The 20,206-nt window shown below is 46.2% G+C and overlaps 1 protein-coding gene across 1 annotated transcript; it reads right to left on the bottom strand.

Moving 5' to 3' along the window:
• Positions 1–401: 401 nt before the first annotated feature.
• phf21aa (PHD finger protein 21Aa) lies at positions 402–14,958 on the bottom strand. Its single transcript, XM_047042353.1, has 19 exons — positions 13,976–14,958; positions 13,414–13,468; positions 12,950–13,048; positions 12,318–12,350; positions 12,093–12,158; positions 8,990–9,253; positions 8,637–8,873; positions 8,430–8,507; positions 8,012–8,263; positions 7,741–7,881; positions 7,500–7,551; positions 7,334–7,413; positions 7,159–7,219; positions 6,412–6,545; positions 5,811–5,966; positions 5,206–5,281; positions 4,891–4,994; positions 3,705–4,773; positions 402–478 (listed from the first exon to the last, which is right to left on the bottom strand). Exons 2-19 carry the CDS (start codon positions 13,441–13,443, stop codon positions 402–404), a joined length of 3,009 nt encoding a protein of 1,002 aa, XP_046898309.1. The 5' UTR covers positions 13,444–13,468; positions 13,976–14,958.
• Between the last annotated feature and the right edge of the window lie 5,248 nt (positions 14,959–20,206).

The raw sequence follows: 20,206 nt of genomic DNA, 5'->3' as shown, positions 1-20,206 counted from the left end.
AATTGTTTGAACGTTACGTTTGTCTTGATGATTGATGTCTAGTTAATTGTAATGATTGTAGTGCTATTGTGGTAGAGAAAAACATACAGAGCAAGAAGACTTTGTACTTTTATTTAATAAAATGGTAAAATAAATAAATACAAATTGATCAAACGCTCCAAAAATCTCCTCGTTCTGACACTCTGAAAGTGGACTGGCCAGACACTGCATAACAGGTGGGTCTGGGGCAGAGGCTGGGGGTAAAGGGGAGAGGGAGAGAGGGTAGGTCTCAAAGGCAACAAAAAAAGGACCAGTAAACAAAACCGTTGTCAAAATAATCCAACGTTTTCAGAACCCTCTAGAAATAATTGTGAAAAAATACAGTTGACAGTCCATCTTACAAGTGTTGTGTAATAAACTGTTTAGGTGTTCCAGACCAGTTGACATGTCCTGGGGGTGCGACCCGACAGCATCGCCAGCAGATGGGACAAGGGCCCATCTGAACCGACACCGGACACAGTCCCCCTGATGAGGAGTAACACAGGCTTCCACATGCTGTGTTCCACAAGCCACAGACGGATGGAGGGATTGAGAAACGAATGGATGGCGAGATGGCAACACAACGTAACCATCCGGGGAGATGATGTCTGTTTCCGATACTTAGCCAGCATGAAGCAGGATATGGTGTTATAGGAGACTGAGCGCCGTCTGACTTGACACGCTGCTCGTCTGAGATGATGAAGACGATGATGATGAAACTTTGTTGAGAAGAGGAAGGCTGCCTCCCCTCAACTAGAACTGTATGCAGATCTAGTACACTGTAACACACTGTTAACAAGATGGATGGCTGTGAAGAAACTGGAGATCTGAAGCATGAGGTGATCTATTATAACATCCATATAGCTGGTGGTACTGTATTATAATTGAAAGTGAAAGGCTTTTTACTTGGGGTTATTCTTTGGGTGTGTAAAACAAAAACTAATATTCATACGTGGCCCAAAAACAATAATGCTGTCTAACAGTTCCACAGCACAGAAGACAGACGTTACACAGTACTGCTGCTAACCATGCCATGTCGTCACTCCTCAAGTCTCATCTCACACACACACACGCACACGCACACGCACACACACGCACGCACACATCTTTACTGAGGCACTGAGGACCCAGCGAGTCAGAGAGAGTCCATAAGACAGCGAAGGCAGGAAGAGAATGATGATGAAGGTGAGGATGAAGGTGACAACATGAGGTGTTTTGTGAACAGATGGTTGTGGAGCTCGGGGCATTATCCTCTACAGAACACGCATAGGGACACACTGGAATGTTCTGGACACAGTAACATAAAGGCAGAAACATCTCCTTATATGTAGATGTCTTGATGGCCGTCACCCTTGACAACAGCCAGGACACGACTAAGGACATAACACTGTTAAGGGCCTTGAAAAAATATTCAGAAGTTTCCAGAATGGCCTGTTTTAGAAAACTAGATTCTAAACAGACCTGCTGGACAATAACTGGTTCTAGAATGACCTGTTTTAGAATGTCAACAGCTAGTCAACAGCTTTGTTGACATAAATCATCCTAATTCCAATTTCTTTTGTTAGTTTCATAGCTAGGCAAACGTCATGATGACATACAGCTGAGCACTGACAAATCAGAAAATAACTATTCACATTTCAGCCAATCACATCAGTTCTGAGAGAAAAACAACAAACAGTTCCTGAATTGTTACATCATCACAAACAGACAAATACTTCTTGCAGACACTTTAAATGACCAATGTTACAACAAACACAGGTTGATAATGGTCGGACAGGGTTTGTTAAGGCAGTCAGCAGAACAGAGAGAGTTCTATAGATGCGGGGAGGGTGGGTCTGAACACAGCACACTCTACTAGACCATAATCACACACACACCCAGGCTCCCTTTGATCTCTGTGTAGGTGCAATCCAAATTGCATTTTCAAAAGTATCTTGTGCTTTCTGAATCACTTCATCATTTTCAGGCTATAATCATCCAATGATGAGCCTTGTAACCAACTCATTTTAAGTCTGAAGCGACCATTGTCATAGTTACAGGTAGGGAGGGAGTGCTGAGGTGAGCCATGAGATCGTTGATGATTGCTATCTACAGTTACAGAGAAAAGACAAGACTTCACTGCTCTCCGAAACTTTCTAGAACCTTGTGGGACCTTCGGAAAAGTTCTAAACCCTGGCCTGCACCATCTGGTGCACCTCGACACATTATAACACCACATCACATTGGGTCTTTAAGACATGATATGTTGGTACATCTACAGGAACACAGAACTGAACTACAGAGGCTAATACTACCCTCACCCCAACTACTCCTGTTGGACAATGAACTGCATATATAGCATCAAGAGATTAACAGGGTTGTGCTTTTGACGTAGGGATTTGACAAGCTAATGAGCTGAGATCTCAGATCTTCATGACACATACTTTCACCTAGGCCCTTTGTTTGACCAGGGAGGGCAGGAAGCAAACCTTTTCTAAGGTCTAGACCCCTGGATCAGACTCTCCTCTCTACATGGAATAAGAAAACCAACCGTTTCCCTGCTGTATTTGGACATAATAGCATTTGGCAGTTCAGAACTAAACAGACAGAACTCACGTCTTCTCCTATAACACATACCTATTAACAGTGTCATATAACACATGGATTATCAACCAAACTGATATAAAAGAGACTAACAAACATGTATGATCATGTGATCTAGTGAATCTAAACGTCTGTGAAAGGAGGAAGACCTGAATGTGGGCAGACTCCCTCAGATGACAGCTCTCAAGGAGGGAGAAAGACACCTCTTCTCCTCCGTCCCTCTCCCACTCCTCCTCTTCTTAGAGCATATCTGTTGTTTCTCTTGCTCATTTAAACTATATCCTCTGATAGGCCAGGTATTGGGTGTTGTAGGTGAGAACTATTGTAAGACAGTAAGTGTGATTGGGTGCAGGCCATGTTCATCAGGTAATACTTCCCTCTATTGGCTAATACTGCAGAAAACCAGACATGGTGTTCTGGGGCGCCTCGTAACTCCAGCCTGTTTCCTGCTTCTCGGGTGTGTGTGGGTGATAGTGTCGGGTGGTTGTGAGGGGAGGCTCTGGGTGTGTCCGGAGACCTCCCGCCACTGGGGGCGCTGTGGCAACTGCTTCAGGCACACGCTGGTGGGATGGTTATTACTGTTTTGTCATCAGTCAGTCAGTCAGTCAGTCAGTCAGACCATGCAGCCTGAACTGGGGTGGGCAGACCACTGGCCCCTAAGTAATATACTGTACCTCATCTCTTCCCTCTATCTCTACTTGTCTTTCCACCCATCATCTTTCAGTCCGATGCCAATGGCCTCTCTCTGGAACCAAAAATAAGCTACTACAATAATGACCACCAAACACAGATATGTAGGGTTAGGATGAATACAATGATGGGCAACTTTGGGAACAGGATACTTCTCCTCCCGCGCTCTCTTCTTCATTCTCTATCCCTCGCTCTCTCTTTCTCCTGCGGTCCTGGTTCCTATACCAGGGGTGCAGGCTGTTATTCTTTAACACCCACAGGGGGCGGGGCCAGAGTCAGGGGCGGGTCTGAAACTTTACTGAGGCTGCTGAGTCTCTCTGTCTGCTCGTCCTCCACACTCTCCTCCTCCATCCTCTCCTCCTTTTCTTCCTCATCCTCTTTTCCATTGCTCTCATTTCCATTCTCTTTCAGACTCTCTGCCTCCTCCTTCTCCGTCTCTTCCTTTGTCATCTCCTCCTGCTTCTCCTTTCCCTCTTCCTCCTCCTCTCCCCTCACTTCTTCCCTTTTGTTCTCCTTTTCCTCTTCCTCCTCCTCCTCTCCCCTCACATCCTTATTGTCCTCCTTTGCCTCTTCATCCTTGTCACCCCCCTCCTGCCCCAACTTTGTTATATCCTCCATCTCCTGGCCCTCTTCTTCTGTCTCTCTTTCTGTTGTTTCCTCCTCGTCTTCCTCCCCCTCCTTCTTGTTGATTTCAGTGGCTCTACTGTTCAGGTTGTTGATCTTATTGTTGTTTACTATGTTATTGTTAGACTTCTTGGCCTCCTTTTCATGTTGCACCTCCGACCTCTCCTCCTCCAGTTTCACCTCCTCCTGTTTGTGCTCCACTACTTTCTTTTCCTCTTCCTTCCTCTCCTCCTCCTCCTTCTCCTCCTCCGCCGCCGGAGCAGCAGTGGCTCCCTGGTGTGGACTCCTCTGCTCGTCTGGGCTGCTTCTGCTGCGGGCGTTTATGTTCTCTGTGACGTCTTTGTTGTTCTCTGTGATGTCGTTGTTCTCTGCGACGTCATCGTTCTCTGTGATGTCATTGTTGTTCTCCGTGATGTCATTGTTGTTCTCTGTGACATTGCTGTTCTCCGTGATGTCATTGTTGTATTCTGTGACGTCGTTGTTGTTCTCTGTGACAGCGTTGTTGTTCTCTGTGAAGTTGTTGCTGTTCTCTGTGACGTTGTTGCTGTTGACTGTGACACTGTTGCTCTCTGTGATGTTGTTGTTCTCTGTGATGTCGTTGTTCTCTGTGATGTCGTTGTTCTCTGTGATGTCGTTGTTCTGTGTGTCACCTAGCTCCTCAGCGGTGGGTTCCTTGGGGTCAATGCTTACACAGCCTGTTCCTTCATTGGTAGGGTCCTCTGGTGGTGGGAGTGTGGTCTGGGGAGGGGAAAGGGGCTTAAGGCCCTTTATGAGGCAGAGTAAACCTTTGACCTTCTCCAGGGATGTCTGCATGCTCCTCTGACGACTCAGCACGCTGTTCTTACTCTCCATACACCTCTGTAACAAACACACACACACACACACAGAGAGGGGGACAGACAGAGGATAAGGTCTTAGCTCAGGGGGGAGACAGCCAAAGTCTGCATCTTATCCAAGCACTTCAGCTACCCGTACCGTGATGGAGATGTTGAGTTGCTTGACCCTGGTCTCCAGCTGCTCTCTCTCCTGCCTCAGGTCCCTGGCCCACTGCACCTGCCTCTGCTTCTCCTCCTCTTTAGCTACCGGGGGGTTGTGAGAGAGAGGAACATAAACAGAGGAACAGATAGACATGTTCAAGTGAGCGATAGAAAGAGAAAAGGTCAGTATGTCAACATATGCCACATAAAACTAAAAATATCACAAGTCAAATGTAGCATCTGTCCCTTGTAGTGTTACTCACTTAAAATATCTGTGTCACATGTAATATGACAAGCCGGGTCTGATTCTTACCTGCTTTGTAGGCGATGTAGGAGTGAACAATGGCCAAAGTTCCAGGCCACTCCATGGCGTCCTCTTTATCTAGCATCTAGACAGGAAGTGACATGAAATTTAAAGGACAGAACAAATTGAAACAGGACAGATGTTAGCAGGACTTAGTTAGCAGCTCATGTCCGTTTCCCATGTTTTTAGTTACACTTCATTTGGCTGCATTTAGTTACAGGTAAAAAAAATTATCGTTAAAATGTTGACGCCATAATATTAAAGAGAAATATGCAAATTTATGGCTGAGGAATAGAATGTTATTATTTGTACAGTATGGCAGACATGTCAATAAGAAAATGAACCTAAACAGTGTTGCATCATAGCCTGTTAAAGCCCAGACAGACACTCAACAAACAGGCAACATCGGGATGATGGTAAGAGCATGCATCATGTCCAACAGTGATGATGTCATACATATGAGCCATAGTGTGTGAATGGCTTGTGTGTTCAAACGCATAGGAGACCGAGCTTACAAAGTTCAGAACAGTGATGTGTTCCTGTCAACAATAGCTCGAACTGAGACACAAGTGCTTGCGCGTAGCTGTGTGTGCGTGTGTGTGTAACAGTGTTACCTGATCCTGACATGAGGGGCACATCCACATGCCCCTGGGAACAGTTTTCAGGGGCGGAGCCAGGCAGTCCAGGTGGTACACGCGTGAGCACGTGTCACACATGAGCAGCTGCCCGCTGCGCCGGCACACGGCACACAAGTCCTCGTGCACGTCTGCCTGTCAGGAAGAACCACCCATCAACCAATCAGAGCTCAGTGGCTCAGAGCCAATCAGAAAGCAGTATACTGCTTTGCTCCCAGTCGATCTGAAATCTAAATACTGTAACCTAACCACTCAAAGTTGAGTTTGTTTTGTGCTAACCCTACTGACTGTAGAACACACCCACTCTCATACTACCTTGATTTATCATTTCCATACAGTGTATGTGTGTGTGTTGGACTGTTCTCTTTGTAAGCTCATGGATTAACACAGATACATACAGTTACACACGTAAATGAATGAATGGATACATGAATGAATGGGTCTGATGATGTGGCCTGTTCCATTCTGCAGGGGGAACTGGGCTGTTAAGGTCTTTGGGAGAGACCTCTGTGGGGGGTGGTACGGACAGGGGTACACCCTCGGTCCTGCAGGTACAGTGGACTGATCCACAGCTACTTACATCCCCAGGGCCTGGGCCTGGCAGAGGGGGGGTGAGGGGGGGTGCAGGCCGGTGGAGAATGGGGGAGGGAGGGGGGAGGCAGCCGGGGGGGTGAGGACTCAGCTCCACCATGCTGCTGTGTTTGGGGGGGCGACCTGGGTGAGATGAGACACGACAAAAACACAAAACAAGACAAAACAAGGAAATAAAAAGGACTTCCTCTGACATACCTCGGATAATGGATCCTCATTGGCTAGTGGCGCAGGAAGAGGAGGAGCACAGACAGAGTTAGTACACAGTGAGCATGAAGGAGGAGGGAAAAGAAAAGGAAGAAGAGGAGGAGAGAAGGAGGAGAAAAGACAAGAAGGAGGGAGAGGAGGAGGAAGATGAGGGGGGAGAGCCGACGGAAAAATCAAAGCTTAATACCTCCATGGTGATGAAGTATTACAACATTAAGCTCTGAGTTAGGGTTGAGAGTATTCTTTCTCTCTGGCTCCTTTACCATGAGGGCTTCTAGCCATACAGTGCCAGCAACTGCCAAACAGACGGGCTTTCAGCTATCGCCACATATAGCCAAACATAATAAGGCACAAAGACACTCTAACCAATCAGAACAGACTGGGAAAGCCTATCTGACCAAATCAGGAAGTCCCTCTGGCCAGTCAGATATGCTACCTGACTGCAGGGGTTTGAGAGCAGCAGAGAGGATGAAGCTCAGCAGTGTGGGACGATGATGGTGTGCTGCCAGGGCAGAGAGTAGATACTGACCTCTCTTCCTGTTGGGCTGGTGTAGTGGAGAGTTAAGGTAGAGCAGGGTGTTCTTCTTACGCTGCAATAAGCACACACAGCACACTGAGCTAGTGTTGTTTCACTGCACCGCTCTCTGCACACACTCACACACACACACACACATACACTCATATGCACAAACATCCACACGAACCTCGGGTTCAAAGACTGCTCCGCTGTAGACAGGGTTAGCTGTTGTCCTCCTCTTCCTCTCCTGCCTGCGACTCTGGATCTCTGCACATAACAAGGATCAGTTAGGAGACATACTTACACACACCTAAGTACACGCACACACACAAACACACACACAGTGTACGTACCCTCCAGATGGTCATATGTCACCAGGCCCAGAGAAACCATGAAGGCTAATTTCTGTAGAGTGGAAAGACAGGTGGGGATGGGTAGAGAGAGGCCATGAGAGAGAAAAGGATAGACACAAGGAGCAAGAGAGACAGGGTGGGGACATGAGACTGTGGTGCGAGAGAAAGTCGAATCGTCTTACTCATGTATTTCATGAACAGTCCTGTGATTCTACAAGCCATCGCTCCAATGTAAGCTCACCTGAGGGCTCTCCTCCTGCTTGGTCCTGGGGGGGGTCCTGGGAGGGGGGGTGCCGCGAGTGGTGGGGGAGTGTGGAGAGGGGGAGGGAGAGGGGTGTTTGCTGGAGGTGGACTTTATATCACCGGTCTTGGCTTTCACAGTCTGGGTGGAGGGGAGAGATGACACTCACAGGTATTTATCACAAGAAATGCCATTCTGTCAAGTAAATGTCCTGAAGTGATTCCTGCAGATCAGCATGACATCTAATGAGATCTACCAGTCACTCACTCACCTTGGAGGCCGGGCTGTGGCTGCTGCTCAAGTGTGTAGGGGGCGTGGCTAAGGGTGTGATGATGATGCCGGGGGCTGGGCTAGAGCAGGATTGGCCGTTAAGGATGCGCACCTGCCGGATGGGGGTGGGGCTTGGCGGCAGAGACGAAGCTGTGAGCTGATTTGCCAGCAGGATTGGTCGTGGAGGCAGCTGGGGCGGTGCTAGCATGGGGGGAGGAGCCTGGAGGACCGGCTGGGCTGGTCTGGGCCGTACCTGGTAGAGAGAGCAGAGGGATGAGTTAGGAGAAAGACACCGAGGAGGAGAGTGCAACAATATCAACACACGCAGAAACATCAAACTTAACAACGGAGAGGAGAGGGCAGTAGAGTTAAGTAGAGTACAGCAGGAGTGAGCGGAGCAGAGGAGGAGAGGGAATCACCTGAGGTTGACAGGCAGGTCGAGGAGCCAATCTGGGAGGGACAAACTGGGGAACTCTGATTGGCTGGCTAGTGTGCACCTGGGATGACATCAGCCTTATTAGATACATTACATTATTGGATGGTAATCTTCCCAAAAACATGCACGCATGCACACCCACACAAACATTTCTCAATCTTGTACTAGGGGTTATAAGTGACATACTCACCACAACAGTGCTCTTGGTAACTAGTCGCACCGCCTCCAGCCCCTGATTGGTCAACGGGCAGGTAGCCTGAAGGCTGACTGGTGCATTCTGGGAGTTGGAGTCAGGGTGAGTGGCACCAGGCTTGGGGGTGTGGCTGAGGGTGGTAACCATGGCAACTGAAGGCCGTGGGGATGGGATGGCAGAGAGCAGCAGAGGTAGAGACTTGGAGGAGGGGATGGGAGAACCTGGCAACGTGCTCTGATCAAGAGAGGAGAGATCACTCAGGGTCACGATAACAACTATTATATTTTGGTTGCACAACCTGTATGTGCCTTTCATATGTTTCATATGAATACATGGGTGTTTGTGCGTACCTGTAGTGAGCTGAGGTTGTCGGGTGAGGGCAGGGAGGGCGGGGTATGAAGGGGTGGCAGCCCAGAAGCCCTACTCCCAGGCTGAATGGGGTGCTGGGGCTGGGGGAGGAGCTGAGGCTGGGACTGGACCTGGACTTCCAGCTGGAGAGGGAACTGGGCCTGGGCCTGGGACTGCAGCTGGCTTGCAAGCTGTGTCTGGGTTTGGAGGTCCGTCTGGTCCTGTTTCACTAGCAGGTCTTTCCTTAGCTGCTCCACAACCTTCTTCTACACAGCAGACATGGACAGAATGGCAACAGAGAGACAGACAGAAAGGTGGAGTCAGTGACAGAGAAACAGACAGGTCTACACATCCTGTTCGGGAGAGAAGTAAGAGCTTCCCCCACTGGAGACTAGACGGAACGTCAGACTTCCAGAGGCGTTCCATAGACTAAATACTTTATGTCAACCAACACATCCACACACACACACTCACAAATATGCATGAATATCTAACAAGCACAGGGATTGGAATGGTCATGTGCTATATTTTCTTCTGGCAAGCTTCCTGTTTATCTTGTGTATTATACACTCACACTTTCATCCAGCCTTTTAATGTGTGCTGCCTCTGAAAGCTCTAACAGGATAATTGTACATAGAACTCTATGTTTAGTGCAAACGTATTCCAATGATTTCTCTTTGACTTGGCAAGGCCATTCATGCATATGCATGTGGTGCTCTGGACTGGCCAATAGGGGAGGGATGTAGCCAGTCCTTCCTATCTACTTCGCGTGACATCACCCTGATGATGGACAAATCACTACTCATCACCATCATGATGCATACTGCCAAGTGGACACACACACGCTAACTCTCTCCCTTTGTCTATATCGCTCAAAAACACACACACACACACACACATACATACACACACACACACACACACACGGCAGCACCTACTATTAGCATGTCAGGTCCAGGCAGCCAGCCAGACAGTCCCCAAGGCAGACGGAAAGACAGACGGGCAGGCAGACAGACAGGCAGACAGACAGGCAGGCAGATAGACAGGCAGATAAACAGACAGGCAGGCAGATAGACAGGCAGACAGACAGGCAGGCAGATAGACAGGCAGATAGACAGACAGGCAGGCAGATAGACAGGCAGATAGACAGGCAGATAGACAAGCAGGCAGGCAGGCAGTGCAGTAAGGCCTTCTGACAGGCAGACTGGGAGTATCATCCAGGACTCAGCAGGAACCTCTCATATTGTATTCATATCCCTCAACCCTTACAGTTCCTCTCTGTACAGCTGTCCACATAAATGAACCCCCTCCTTCACCCTCCTGGTTAGAGCCTTCAGCCTTCCTTAGATGAGTCTGTCAATCCCTCTACCCTTCTGTCCTCCCTCCCTCCTTCCCTTCCTCCTGCCCTGAATCTGCTCTCTCCTATCATTCTCTTTCACTCCTGCTCTCAAAATTTCGTTATTGAAACAGACTAAACCTACTGGTTGACATCTGGGGCAGCAGGCTGCGGCCCTGCAGCCTATAGGATGGGAGAAGTTTCTCCATGTGGTCCCTTCTCATCCTGGACTGGCTTGTCAAACAGCTGAGCTGTTCTGATTGATATTCCTCTCACACTGCTTCCACTCTCATACAGCCTCATGCTGCTATGTGCCTCCTCTCTTCTTATCCTTCACTTCCTCACTCCTTCTCTCCACCCCTCCTTTCTCTCTTCCCCCTCCCCTCTCTTCATGTCTCCATCCTCAAGTCTCATGCTGCTACCTCTCCCTCTCGCCGCCTCATCTCGTCTCTCCACCCCCCCCCCCAGTCTCTCTCCCACTCCTCCCCCTCTCTTCACTCATTCTCTTCTCTCTCTCCCCATCGTTCCTCTCACTCTAACCCTCCCCTCTATTTCTCTCAAGCCCCCCTCTTTCTCTCTCCGTTTACAGCCCCTTTCTCTCTCGCTACTCCTCTCCAGTCCATGACATTTCTCTCTCTCTCTCTCTCTCTCTCTCTCTCTCTCTCTCTCTCTCTCTCTCTCTCTCTCTCTCTCTCTCTATCTATTTTGCTCCATCTTTCTCAAACTGCCACTGAAGCACCAGGTTTAAAGTGGTCTGTTCATTTTATCCCTCAAAAGTGTATAAATAGTTTGTTATAATAAAACCAGTGTAACAGTTTCAGTAACACTATACATACCCGTACAGCTGTATTATATATACTGTGTATTGCAGCAGTATGACAACATATTTAAACAGCAGTAGAATGCAACCACATCAACATGTTTATTGACTTGCAGCAGGTTGACTACCAAGTTGATAATATTTCAACTACAGCTGGGGTTCTCAGAAAAAAAACGTTTTTTTGGTCCTTTGTGGACTGGCTTTTGAGGGTCCATTAAGCTGGACAATTCTGATAAACCTGGCAACCCTGTCTACTCACTGTGGTTGGTTTTTGACTGACCTGGTAACCCTGTCTACTCACTGTGGTTGGGAATGACCTGTCCCAGACACACATTAACATGTTCCACTGTTCTTCCTCTCCAACTGGACAGATCCACGACACCCTCAGAACAAACCTTGTACTGACTATGTGGCTGCAATACCCCAATGTCTCTTGTGCATACTTGCTCTCCTTCTCCCTGTCTCTGTCTTCCTCGCCCTCTCTCTCTCTCCCTTGCCCTGTCTCTCTTTCTCCTTTGCCCTGTCTCTCTCTCTCCTTCGCCCTTTCTCTCTCTCCCCCTGTCTCTCTCTCCCTCGCCATGTCTCTCTCTCCTTCACCCTGTCTCTCTCTCCTTCGCCCTGTCTCTCTCTCCTTCGCCCTGTCTCTCTCTCCCCGTCTCTTTCTCCCTCGCCCTGTCTCTCTCTCTACACTACACACAGCTAAAGGAGCAGGTACACTCACATAGATGCACATGGTATACATATACAAGATATACACCCATATATACATGTATATCTGCTAGTACAAATACACATTCAAACGTTTGCATTCCATTGCCAGCACACATACACAAATACACACACATTCTCTTGCTAGCGTACACAGACCAACATGTGTATGTTTGCTTGCTGGCACACAAATACACAGACATTCAAACACATTCACACACATCTTGGTTTTTGTCTTTACCTGTTTGTCACTTAGTGTTGTGATCTTGGTCTGGAGTTCATGCAGCTGTTTCTTTAGTTCAGTGTTCTGCACACAGACGGGAAAACGAATTAGTATGTGATCAGTATCTCATTTGCAGGTCAGAGTTGCGGGAGATAGTTTGGTTAATAGCTAGACGGAGTTAGCTGTCCTCTACATTTAGACATGCTATAAACAGTTGTTGTTTTAATTCAAGATTTCTCTCACCTGAGGATCCTGCTTCATCTGGGCCACCAGTTTCTAAAACAGACACAGAGAGTAAGGAAGCACAATAACTATGGCTGTGTACACACACACACACTACAACACACATTAGTAACATAGCAGCCTTGAACTATAGGGTTGTTTACACACATGCATTTAAGCTATATATAGGAAATCTATCTAATGTTTTTCAAGTTTTTTTTCTCCCTCTTTCACCCTTGTGGACCGATAGCTACAGTTTACAGGCTGTGTCACAGCACCCTCTTTAAGCAGCAGCCAGTACTGCAGCATCAGAGCAGAGGCACAATTTCCAAATGTACAGACCAGACTGGAATCGCTATCTGGTACAGGGCTCTTCTGTTCCAAGAAAGATAAACTATTGGGGGTTTGTCTTAAATGTTAACTATAGTGGTGAAGTGCATGATCCCTCTTTCTAGCCAGCTATGGTTGGAGTTCAAACCTACTGGACAGTGGGCTCCCCAAGAAAAGGCTTGGAGTGGAAACCTACAGGAGGAAGTATTTCCAGGAAGAGGGTTGTGACACCCACAAAAAGGGGCCTAGAGGACAGTCCACCTGGTGAACCTGTATCTAGAGGAGAACCCACCTGATGAGCCTTTATCTAGAAAAGAACATACCTGGTGAACTTGTATCTCCATCTTCAGTGCATCCTGGAGGTCCTGGAGCTCCATCATGAAGCCCTTCTGACTGGAGCTCAGACCAGGAGCTCTCTCAGCCTAGGGGGACAGAGACTCATCAGTACACACACATGTACACACTAGGGTTGCCAACTTCCTGAAATGGAAATTAGGCATGTGGGGAGGGGAGTCACAGCCTCTGTTTGGGTAGTGGAACATAACATGACAGACATGCTGAGACAGAACAAGGGTTTCCTGCTATCAAATTGCCCAGTCGTATTAGTCTAACCTGCAATGCTTCTCTCCATAGATTTGTACTCAATTGATTCTCAAATAAAAGGAACAAAGAGCGTCCTGTATCAGTTCAATATGGGACACGGCTTTAAGTTTCCAATTATGGGTTTATTCTGTATTTTACAGAACGGTTGGTAACCTAAGCACAAACACACACACAATTGTTTTACCTTCACACAGTCTTCGGTTTTGAACACCATCCAAGAAGCCTAGAGTGGGTTCCAGCTGGATGATGGGAGAGACAGGAGAAAGAGTGTGAGGGAGAAAAAGAGTAAGAGGCAAAAAAGAGAGAAATTAAGGAAAGAGATTTTTTAAAGAATGAGACATGGCCTGCATTTCACAGCAGTTTATTCCCTGACTCAAGATTTCATTCTAACAGTTATGATTAATCTGTGTTCACACATGGGTTTTATGATTCTATGAAACAATGATTGGCAGGTGGGCAAGAACTCCATGACAACCGTTTTATAAGGGTTGTTTAATACAGCACATTAGTTTGACCCTTCAGACAATAGGGTAAAGCTTCACCTGTGGAATCTACTAACTCACTGCACAATAACATGCTGTGATGTTTTCTAATGAATGTATATTACATCTTTATTTATAATTTATCCTTGTGGTAGGTGATGGCTGGCCAGCTAGAAAAGCTAAAACAGGAAACCTCAGCATGGTAGACAGGTCGTGATAAGGAAATAGAATGTTGACAAGTTTCTTAAAATTAAACGTCACGACCTCTCAGCTGTGTGTCATCCGCATACACTGTAAACAGCGCCGTGAAACAAAATGTCCTTCATGAGACATTTTGGGGAAGGATCTGAAATTGAAGGCCCACAGACTGCCCTCATCGTGTGCGAGTCGCAGTTGTGTTGAATAACTAGTACAAGACTTCAGTCACTTTTCACTGGCCAAAGAAAGGCCCACATTGTCAGCATGTCTATCCAAACTCTTGAGTTTCTCGACTGTGTAGCGGACGGACATACTCTGCATGGTTTGTATTCTAAAATGTAGGCATGCGGGGACAAACTTCGCAGCCATAGAACACTATCCCTGATGCTGGTAGGTTAGGTTATAGCCACATAGCCTACATTAGCGAGCTGGAGTTGTGCATCCAACCGCAAGTTCAACGGCAACCAATCCTCTTACTTCTCTATCTCTCGATGAACAAGCACCTACGGCGAGATTTTCTAAACTACAGTGAAACTAAACACTGTTGTTTTTGTCTTAATCACAGTCATCAATAGAGCCATTTTACACTGGAAAAGCACTCAGCCGCGAGACTGCGTTCCTATACGAAAAAAGAGAAGGGCGAGCAACAAAGCCTTTGATGTCGCCTGAAAACATAAAAATATAAAACATTACGGGCTACTTTATCCAGCCAAAAGCAAGCTCTAACCGTAAATTGCACATTCTATTAAAGGATATAAGTCCGATTCATTAGGCCTATGTTCAGATTTTTCTTTGAGATCGGCTTTTATTGTGTAACTAATAGAGGCGTGAAGCTTGGGCGCAAGTTAGTAGCAGCCCCTTACGCACTACGTCCTATGCCCTCCAATAGCGAAGCACTTGTAAAATATCCCCCAACTCCTAGAATAACGATAAATGGACAAATCACCTCCTCTGCGACGGTTTAGCTCAATATAGATTTGAAAATGTCTCGCGTAAACATATTTTACAACGAAAATAACGACAGAGTTACAGAGAGGAAAGTTGGTGTAATAGAGAAGGATCAAGAGATGCTCTTACCCTCCTCTCTACTCACTTGAGCTGCAGCCTGCTCTCCTCACACAAATTATTAAATAAATATTTACAAACAACACCGGACTTCTTCTTCGCAGAACGTCCAGCGCCTTTGTGTATCCACTTCAACACCAAATACACTCCATTACGCGTAATGTAATTTTATCGATTATTTTTTCCCTGTCTAATTTCAGTATAAAGAAAGAAACTGAGATACAGAACAAGAACTCTTCGTCAATCTCATTCACCCCCCTAACCTCAGCACATTGTACATCAATGCGCGCAGCAAGAGTGAGCGAAACGGGGCAGGGAACAGAAGGGACCGTTACTTTGACAACAACTCACCAACGACTGTAATTGATCGAAGAGTTTCATCTGTGTTTTGAATCGACCATTTATATTTGGCTTATGGGTAGAGATCGATGTGAAATCCTGTTTATTCGACGTACTACTTTGTGTGACAGTGCGGCGAATTAATTTCACTTTGCCTAAGGAACGGAAGTGCTCTGCCTCCATTGCCTAGGGAAAAGACCCGGATGTAGAGTTGATGAAACGCACGGTTCCAGAGTTGCTCAGAATGTCCATTCTGTCGGATTGTTGTATAAAACACCAAGCCCTACAGCTGAAGCGAAGGCTACATCCTATCGCCGAATATAGAACGCCCACTTCAGTGAATACACAACAGACCACTATGCTACAGTAGTAGCCTATGAATTTTACAACGGTAACAAAAAGTTCTTACATTTAATGTTGAGACGAGATTCTCAAAAGTAAAATGTACATTGCAAGCAAAACATCAGCATGGTTTAGAAACAGCTGAGATACAACTGACAAAAGCACAAAAGACAAAATACAGCTTGAGATCTCCACCTCTTCATCGCTGTCATCCCTTCAAAGTCTGTCTGTTAATTAACTTCATTACATTATTTTTCCTCTCACTGTGATTTCTTGATTACAACATTGCTACAATTTTTTTTTCTCATAACAAGCATGTTGACATGAACACCTTTGTGGGTTTGATCTGCTGGAGTTAAACTCTGGTAGTTCTGTAAGGGGTTTTGGTTTCGTTTCATTTGTGTTTGGCCTACAGTCAAAACTCAAAATAAATGAAATTATTTTATCTTCGTTATTTATCCACTGTAAGTGGATCAAATGGTAATTATCTGATTGAGCTTGTCTTAAGTGTGTGTGTTTTAGTGTTGCATCAATGGTTTTAAAATCTATGAATTTCTGAGCCAACCAATGTTTAAAAGGTTGATTAATGTCGCTTAGCAGCAGTGGTTGTGACAAAAAATTGGCAATGCTATTATAGATGATAAAGCAGAGGGTAAACAGTGACAAAATAAGTGGATATGCTCCTTCAACCACCACACTACTGGTTGTTAGGCCATAGTTATTTTACCTCCAATTTATGAGGCCACTCCACAACTGCAAGGATCTGTGTTGTCCAGTAGAGGACACCAGAAGCGCTTCACTCTGACAGACGGTCAGTAACTCCCTGTGGTTTTAGGGGTGCCTGAGAGGGGCGATGAGGCTCTTGAATAACGGTAATGGCTTCTGATGGTTCATACATATAACTATAGGATGTCTATGGGGCTATGCAAGCAGGGCAGTACATCTGCTCTGGGGTGTCTGACGGGAGGTGGAGAGAGGGACAGATGGAGAGACACAGAGCTTTCCCAGCTGACTCCCACCTGGTTGGGCTCAGGTCCATTATGGTGGTCCCCTCTGACACGAGCTTCACTCGGCTGATGCTATGAAAAAAATAAACTTTAGTTTTTCTCCATGGCATTAGTTTGGCTTGGGGAAAACACTGTAATCAACATCTGACAGACTAGAGATCTTTGTTGGTAGAGGTGATGAATACACATATGGGTGCAATGTACTTGAACTTATTTGATTAAAGGCTGTGTGTTCATCATTTTTAAGTTCAGCTTTGAACTCTTCAGTGGAGGTGATATTGCAGTACTGAAAGTGTCCTCTAGGTGGAGATACACTCTTGTATTTAAACCTGGTCAGTGGAAGCAGATGGAATCACTCTCCTATACCTTTATACCCCATGTGTACATGGAGACAGGGAGGCTTATCTGTGTTCAAGTGTTCATTTTGTTTAGCAACAGTTCTGTGATTAATTTGAATTTAAAAAGCAGTTTCTGTCATCCCAATGATCAACAGTGATAACTGCCTGACAGGGTGAGGCACAGTGATGCGGTCTGTGTCGATTATCATTTGTCATTTATCAACAATGACAGACAATCAGATGGACTCTGAGGCTTTGAGAGGATGTTCGATACAAGGGTGGTGGATAGCATCCACCATGTTGACAAAGTATATCAATCTCCAGCCAGTTTCCTTTTACTTCTAGAGAACAGTGATTAGACATCAAGCACTCTGGCTTCAAGCAGCTCAGCCAGGCATTAGCAGGGGATTTAAACAGAGAAAGAAAGAGAGTGTTTGTTTGTTTGTGTATGACATGTGTATATATACATGTGTGTGTATATGTGTGTGTACTATACGTGTGTGTGTGTGTGTGTGTTGAGTGCTGTACATCTAGACGGGAGGGTGATAAAGAGAGTAATGAGTGTGAGGATCAGACTAGTGAGATTATAAGGATGGAGCTGAGGGTCTTGAATCTTGACCCTCTTATCTGGTCTGAATCAGCAGCAAACAACAGGACGCAGCTTAGCTTGGAGCACAACACTGTCATCATAAGACATACGCTAGCACAAATATTCACACATACACACACACACACAAACACACAAGGCTAAATTCGGTATATTTTAGGATGGAAACATTTATTGAAAAATACTCAACACCATACCTTTTTTTGACTCAAAAAATATAAACAGGCATCATTTCACATGACATAATGTGCCCTCTGTCTACAGCAGCTTATTTCAGCGCACGACTCAGGCCTCATATTTCATCTTTTGTGTTTAGAACAAAAGAGCAGGCTCATAAAAACCAAACCTCAATAAAAATAAACTTTAACAAGCTTTTAGTTTGAAACTTCACAGGGGTAGTCGGGTGTGTGGTAGGATTGTGGTTGGGCGTCAGTTAAACTCCTACAGTCTACCTCAGCAGCTCAGTGTTTCAGACTCAGTCACACACACTGTGTTTTTTCTGTAATGTAAAAACCTGAACGTGCCATCAATACCAGACTTTCCATATGATATGGGACTGTGTGCATGATGCAATGGTGTGTAAATCCAGGGGAAGTCAACTATTCTCTCTCTCCGTCCCTTCATCATCCTGTCTTTAAGTCTATCCTCCCCTTAGCGCTTCCACTTTCTCTTCCAGCTGTTTTCCTTTTTCTCCTTCCTCATACTACCCTTCCCCCCTCTCTCTCCCTCTTTCTACATCCACACATCTATTTCTCTCCAGTCTATCCTTTACTCTGCTTGTTGTTTGTTGTGGGTCTCAGTCTCATCTTAATGCCAAAGTGAAGAACCCTTTGTCTCACTCAACCACAGGCTCATTGCAAACTAACCCCATACCCCCATCCCTTCTCTGCACACACAAGCCTAAAGCACCGACTCTATCCCCCACCAGTCAACATGGCGGGTGAAATGATAGGTAGCTTGGGGAGGTTTGGGGGACCAGTGTTGGAGATGTGAGGGGTTGGAAGCAATGGGGAGGTTTGTTGGGAGGTGATAAGTGAGGTTTGGATACTGCTGCCTGAGTTGATTTTGGTGGAGGTTTGGAGTACTTAGGGAGAGGTTAGGAGCACTTTGGTAGAGTTTGGGAGGCAATAGGGTAGGTTAAGAGATTGGGGGAGGTTTGGAGGCCTGCAGCCTCGCCCTAACCCTAACCTCACCCTCCTCAGACAGGCAGACTGGGTGACCCTGAGGGTGGTTATAAATACTCCCTTATTACTGGGTGGCTATGGGCTGCAGCCGGCAAGGCTTTCATTTAGGCCTGTCCCAGGCCGAGGCTGAGGGAGCCAGACTGGGCTGAGGGGAGCAGAGCAGGATCAGAGGATGAAAATAACCCAGAGGGAAGGAATCACCAAAGCGGTTCTTCCCATGGAACAATAGAGAGAAGTTTCACACATGGAGGCTTGCCAGATAGTGGTGAAGTGATGGCTTATGATTCAGCCTCAAAACTATACACTGTGTCATCTCCTCTGCTATGCCTGTGCTGCTTGGATCACACACACATTCCCCCCCCACCCCACGCATAGACATTCTCACATGCACGCACACACACACACACACACCATTTATGTAATTATCCAGTGAAATTAAGTTAATTAATTTAAAATCTATTAACAATTGAGTTGGTGTTTCTGTCCCTCATATCAATATGCCTGTTAGTGTGTTGTCCTTAATGGAGGAGAAATGCCAGCCTTATTAGCAAAAGACACACATTAAAGTAAGTGACTTTGCTCCATCCCTCTCTTTTGCACCATCATGACATGCACGACACGGCACACAGGCAGAAAAATACTGTTATTTTTGGAATGACACACACACAAGATCTTTGTCACTGTTGCATTAATAAGCTGTAGAAACGAGATTCACTGTGATGTCACAGATGAGTCATCCTGTCAGATGTCAGAGCAGGTCTTTACCCCCCCCCCCCCCCACCTTTTTCTCTCTTTCTGTGAACTGAACCTGAGCTGCAGCTGGAAGATGAGTTGTGTTGGTGTTGATCCATTACCCATGCTTTTGAACAATGGAGTTGACCTTTCTGGGGAGTTAACCTTAGCTTTGGCGAGTGCTGGTAAGTGCTGGTCTTTGAAGAGTATGCTTTGGTAAGTTAGTCTTGGTGAGTTACACTTGTCGGGTTAGCTGAGCTATTAAATAAGGCTTGGTCAGTTAGCATTGGCACGTTAGCTTCAGTAGTGAGTCAAGTTAGAATTGTTCGCACCGTTTGTGAGTTAGTGTCAGCTTGCAGCTGACTCATCCAGAGGTTAAAAACAAATGAGGCCGCTTTTGCCGTGTTCAGATCTGATCACCATATCAATGAGTCTGCATCTCTCTCCGCACAGGAAACAGGATGGGAAAGGTCAGTGCTTCAGACAGGATGACTCATGCACTCTCACCCTCATGCATTTGGAGGGGCTGTTTTTGTTATGTTCCGTCCTCAGATGAGGGCGATGTGACCAAACAAGAGAGTCAAGGTTATTAGCCTTGCATCCCACTCTACACACAGACATTAAAGAACAAGCTCTTCAGTTGAGGGACTGATTGTAAACTGACAAGGGACTAGTTTATGGAG

Source organism: Hypomesus transpacificus, chromosome 19 (genome assembly GCF_021917145.1).
Source record: "Hypomesus transpacificus isolate Combined female chromosome 19, fHypTra1, whole genome shotgun sequence".
In the NCBI taxonomy this organism is placed as follows: domain Eukaryota; kingdom Metazoa; phylum Chordata; class Actinopteri; order Osmeriformes; family Osmeridae; genus Hypomesus; species Hypomesus transpacificus.
The sequence above is the reverse complement of the archived record's forward strand: the minus strand, read 5'-3'. Positions and strand labels throughout refer to the sequence as shown.

Coding starts and splice junctions, on each gene's coding strand:
- phf21aa (XM_047042353.1), bottom strand. CDS start 13,443: ATGGTGTTCAAAACCGAAGACTGTGTGAAG. Junction 8,874..8,989: donor ACAACCTCAGCTCACTACAG/GTACGCACAAAC, acceptor TCTCTTGATCAG/AGCACGTTGCCAGGTTCTCC. Junction 5,282..5,810: donor GCCCCTCATGTCAGGATCAG/GTAACACTGTTA, acceptor CTTCCTGTCTAG/ATGCTAGATAAAGAGGACGC.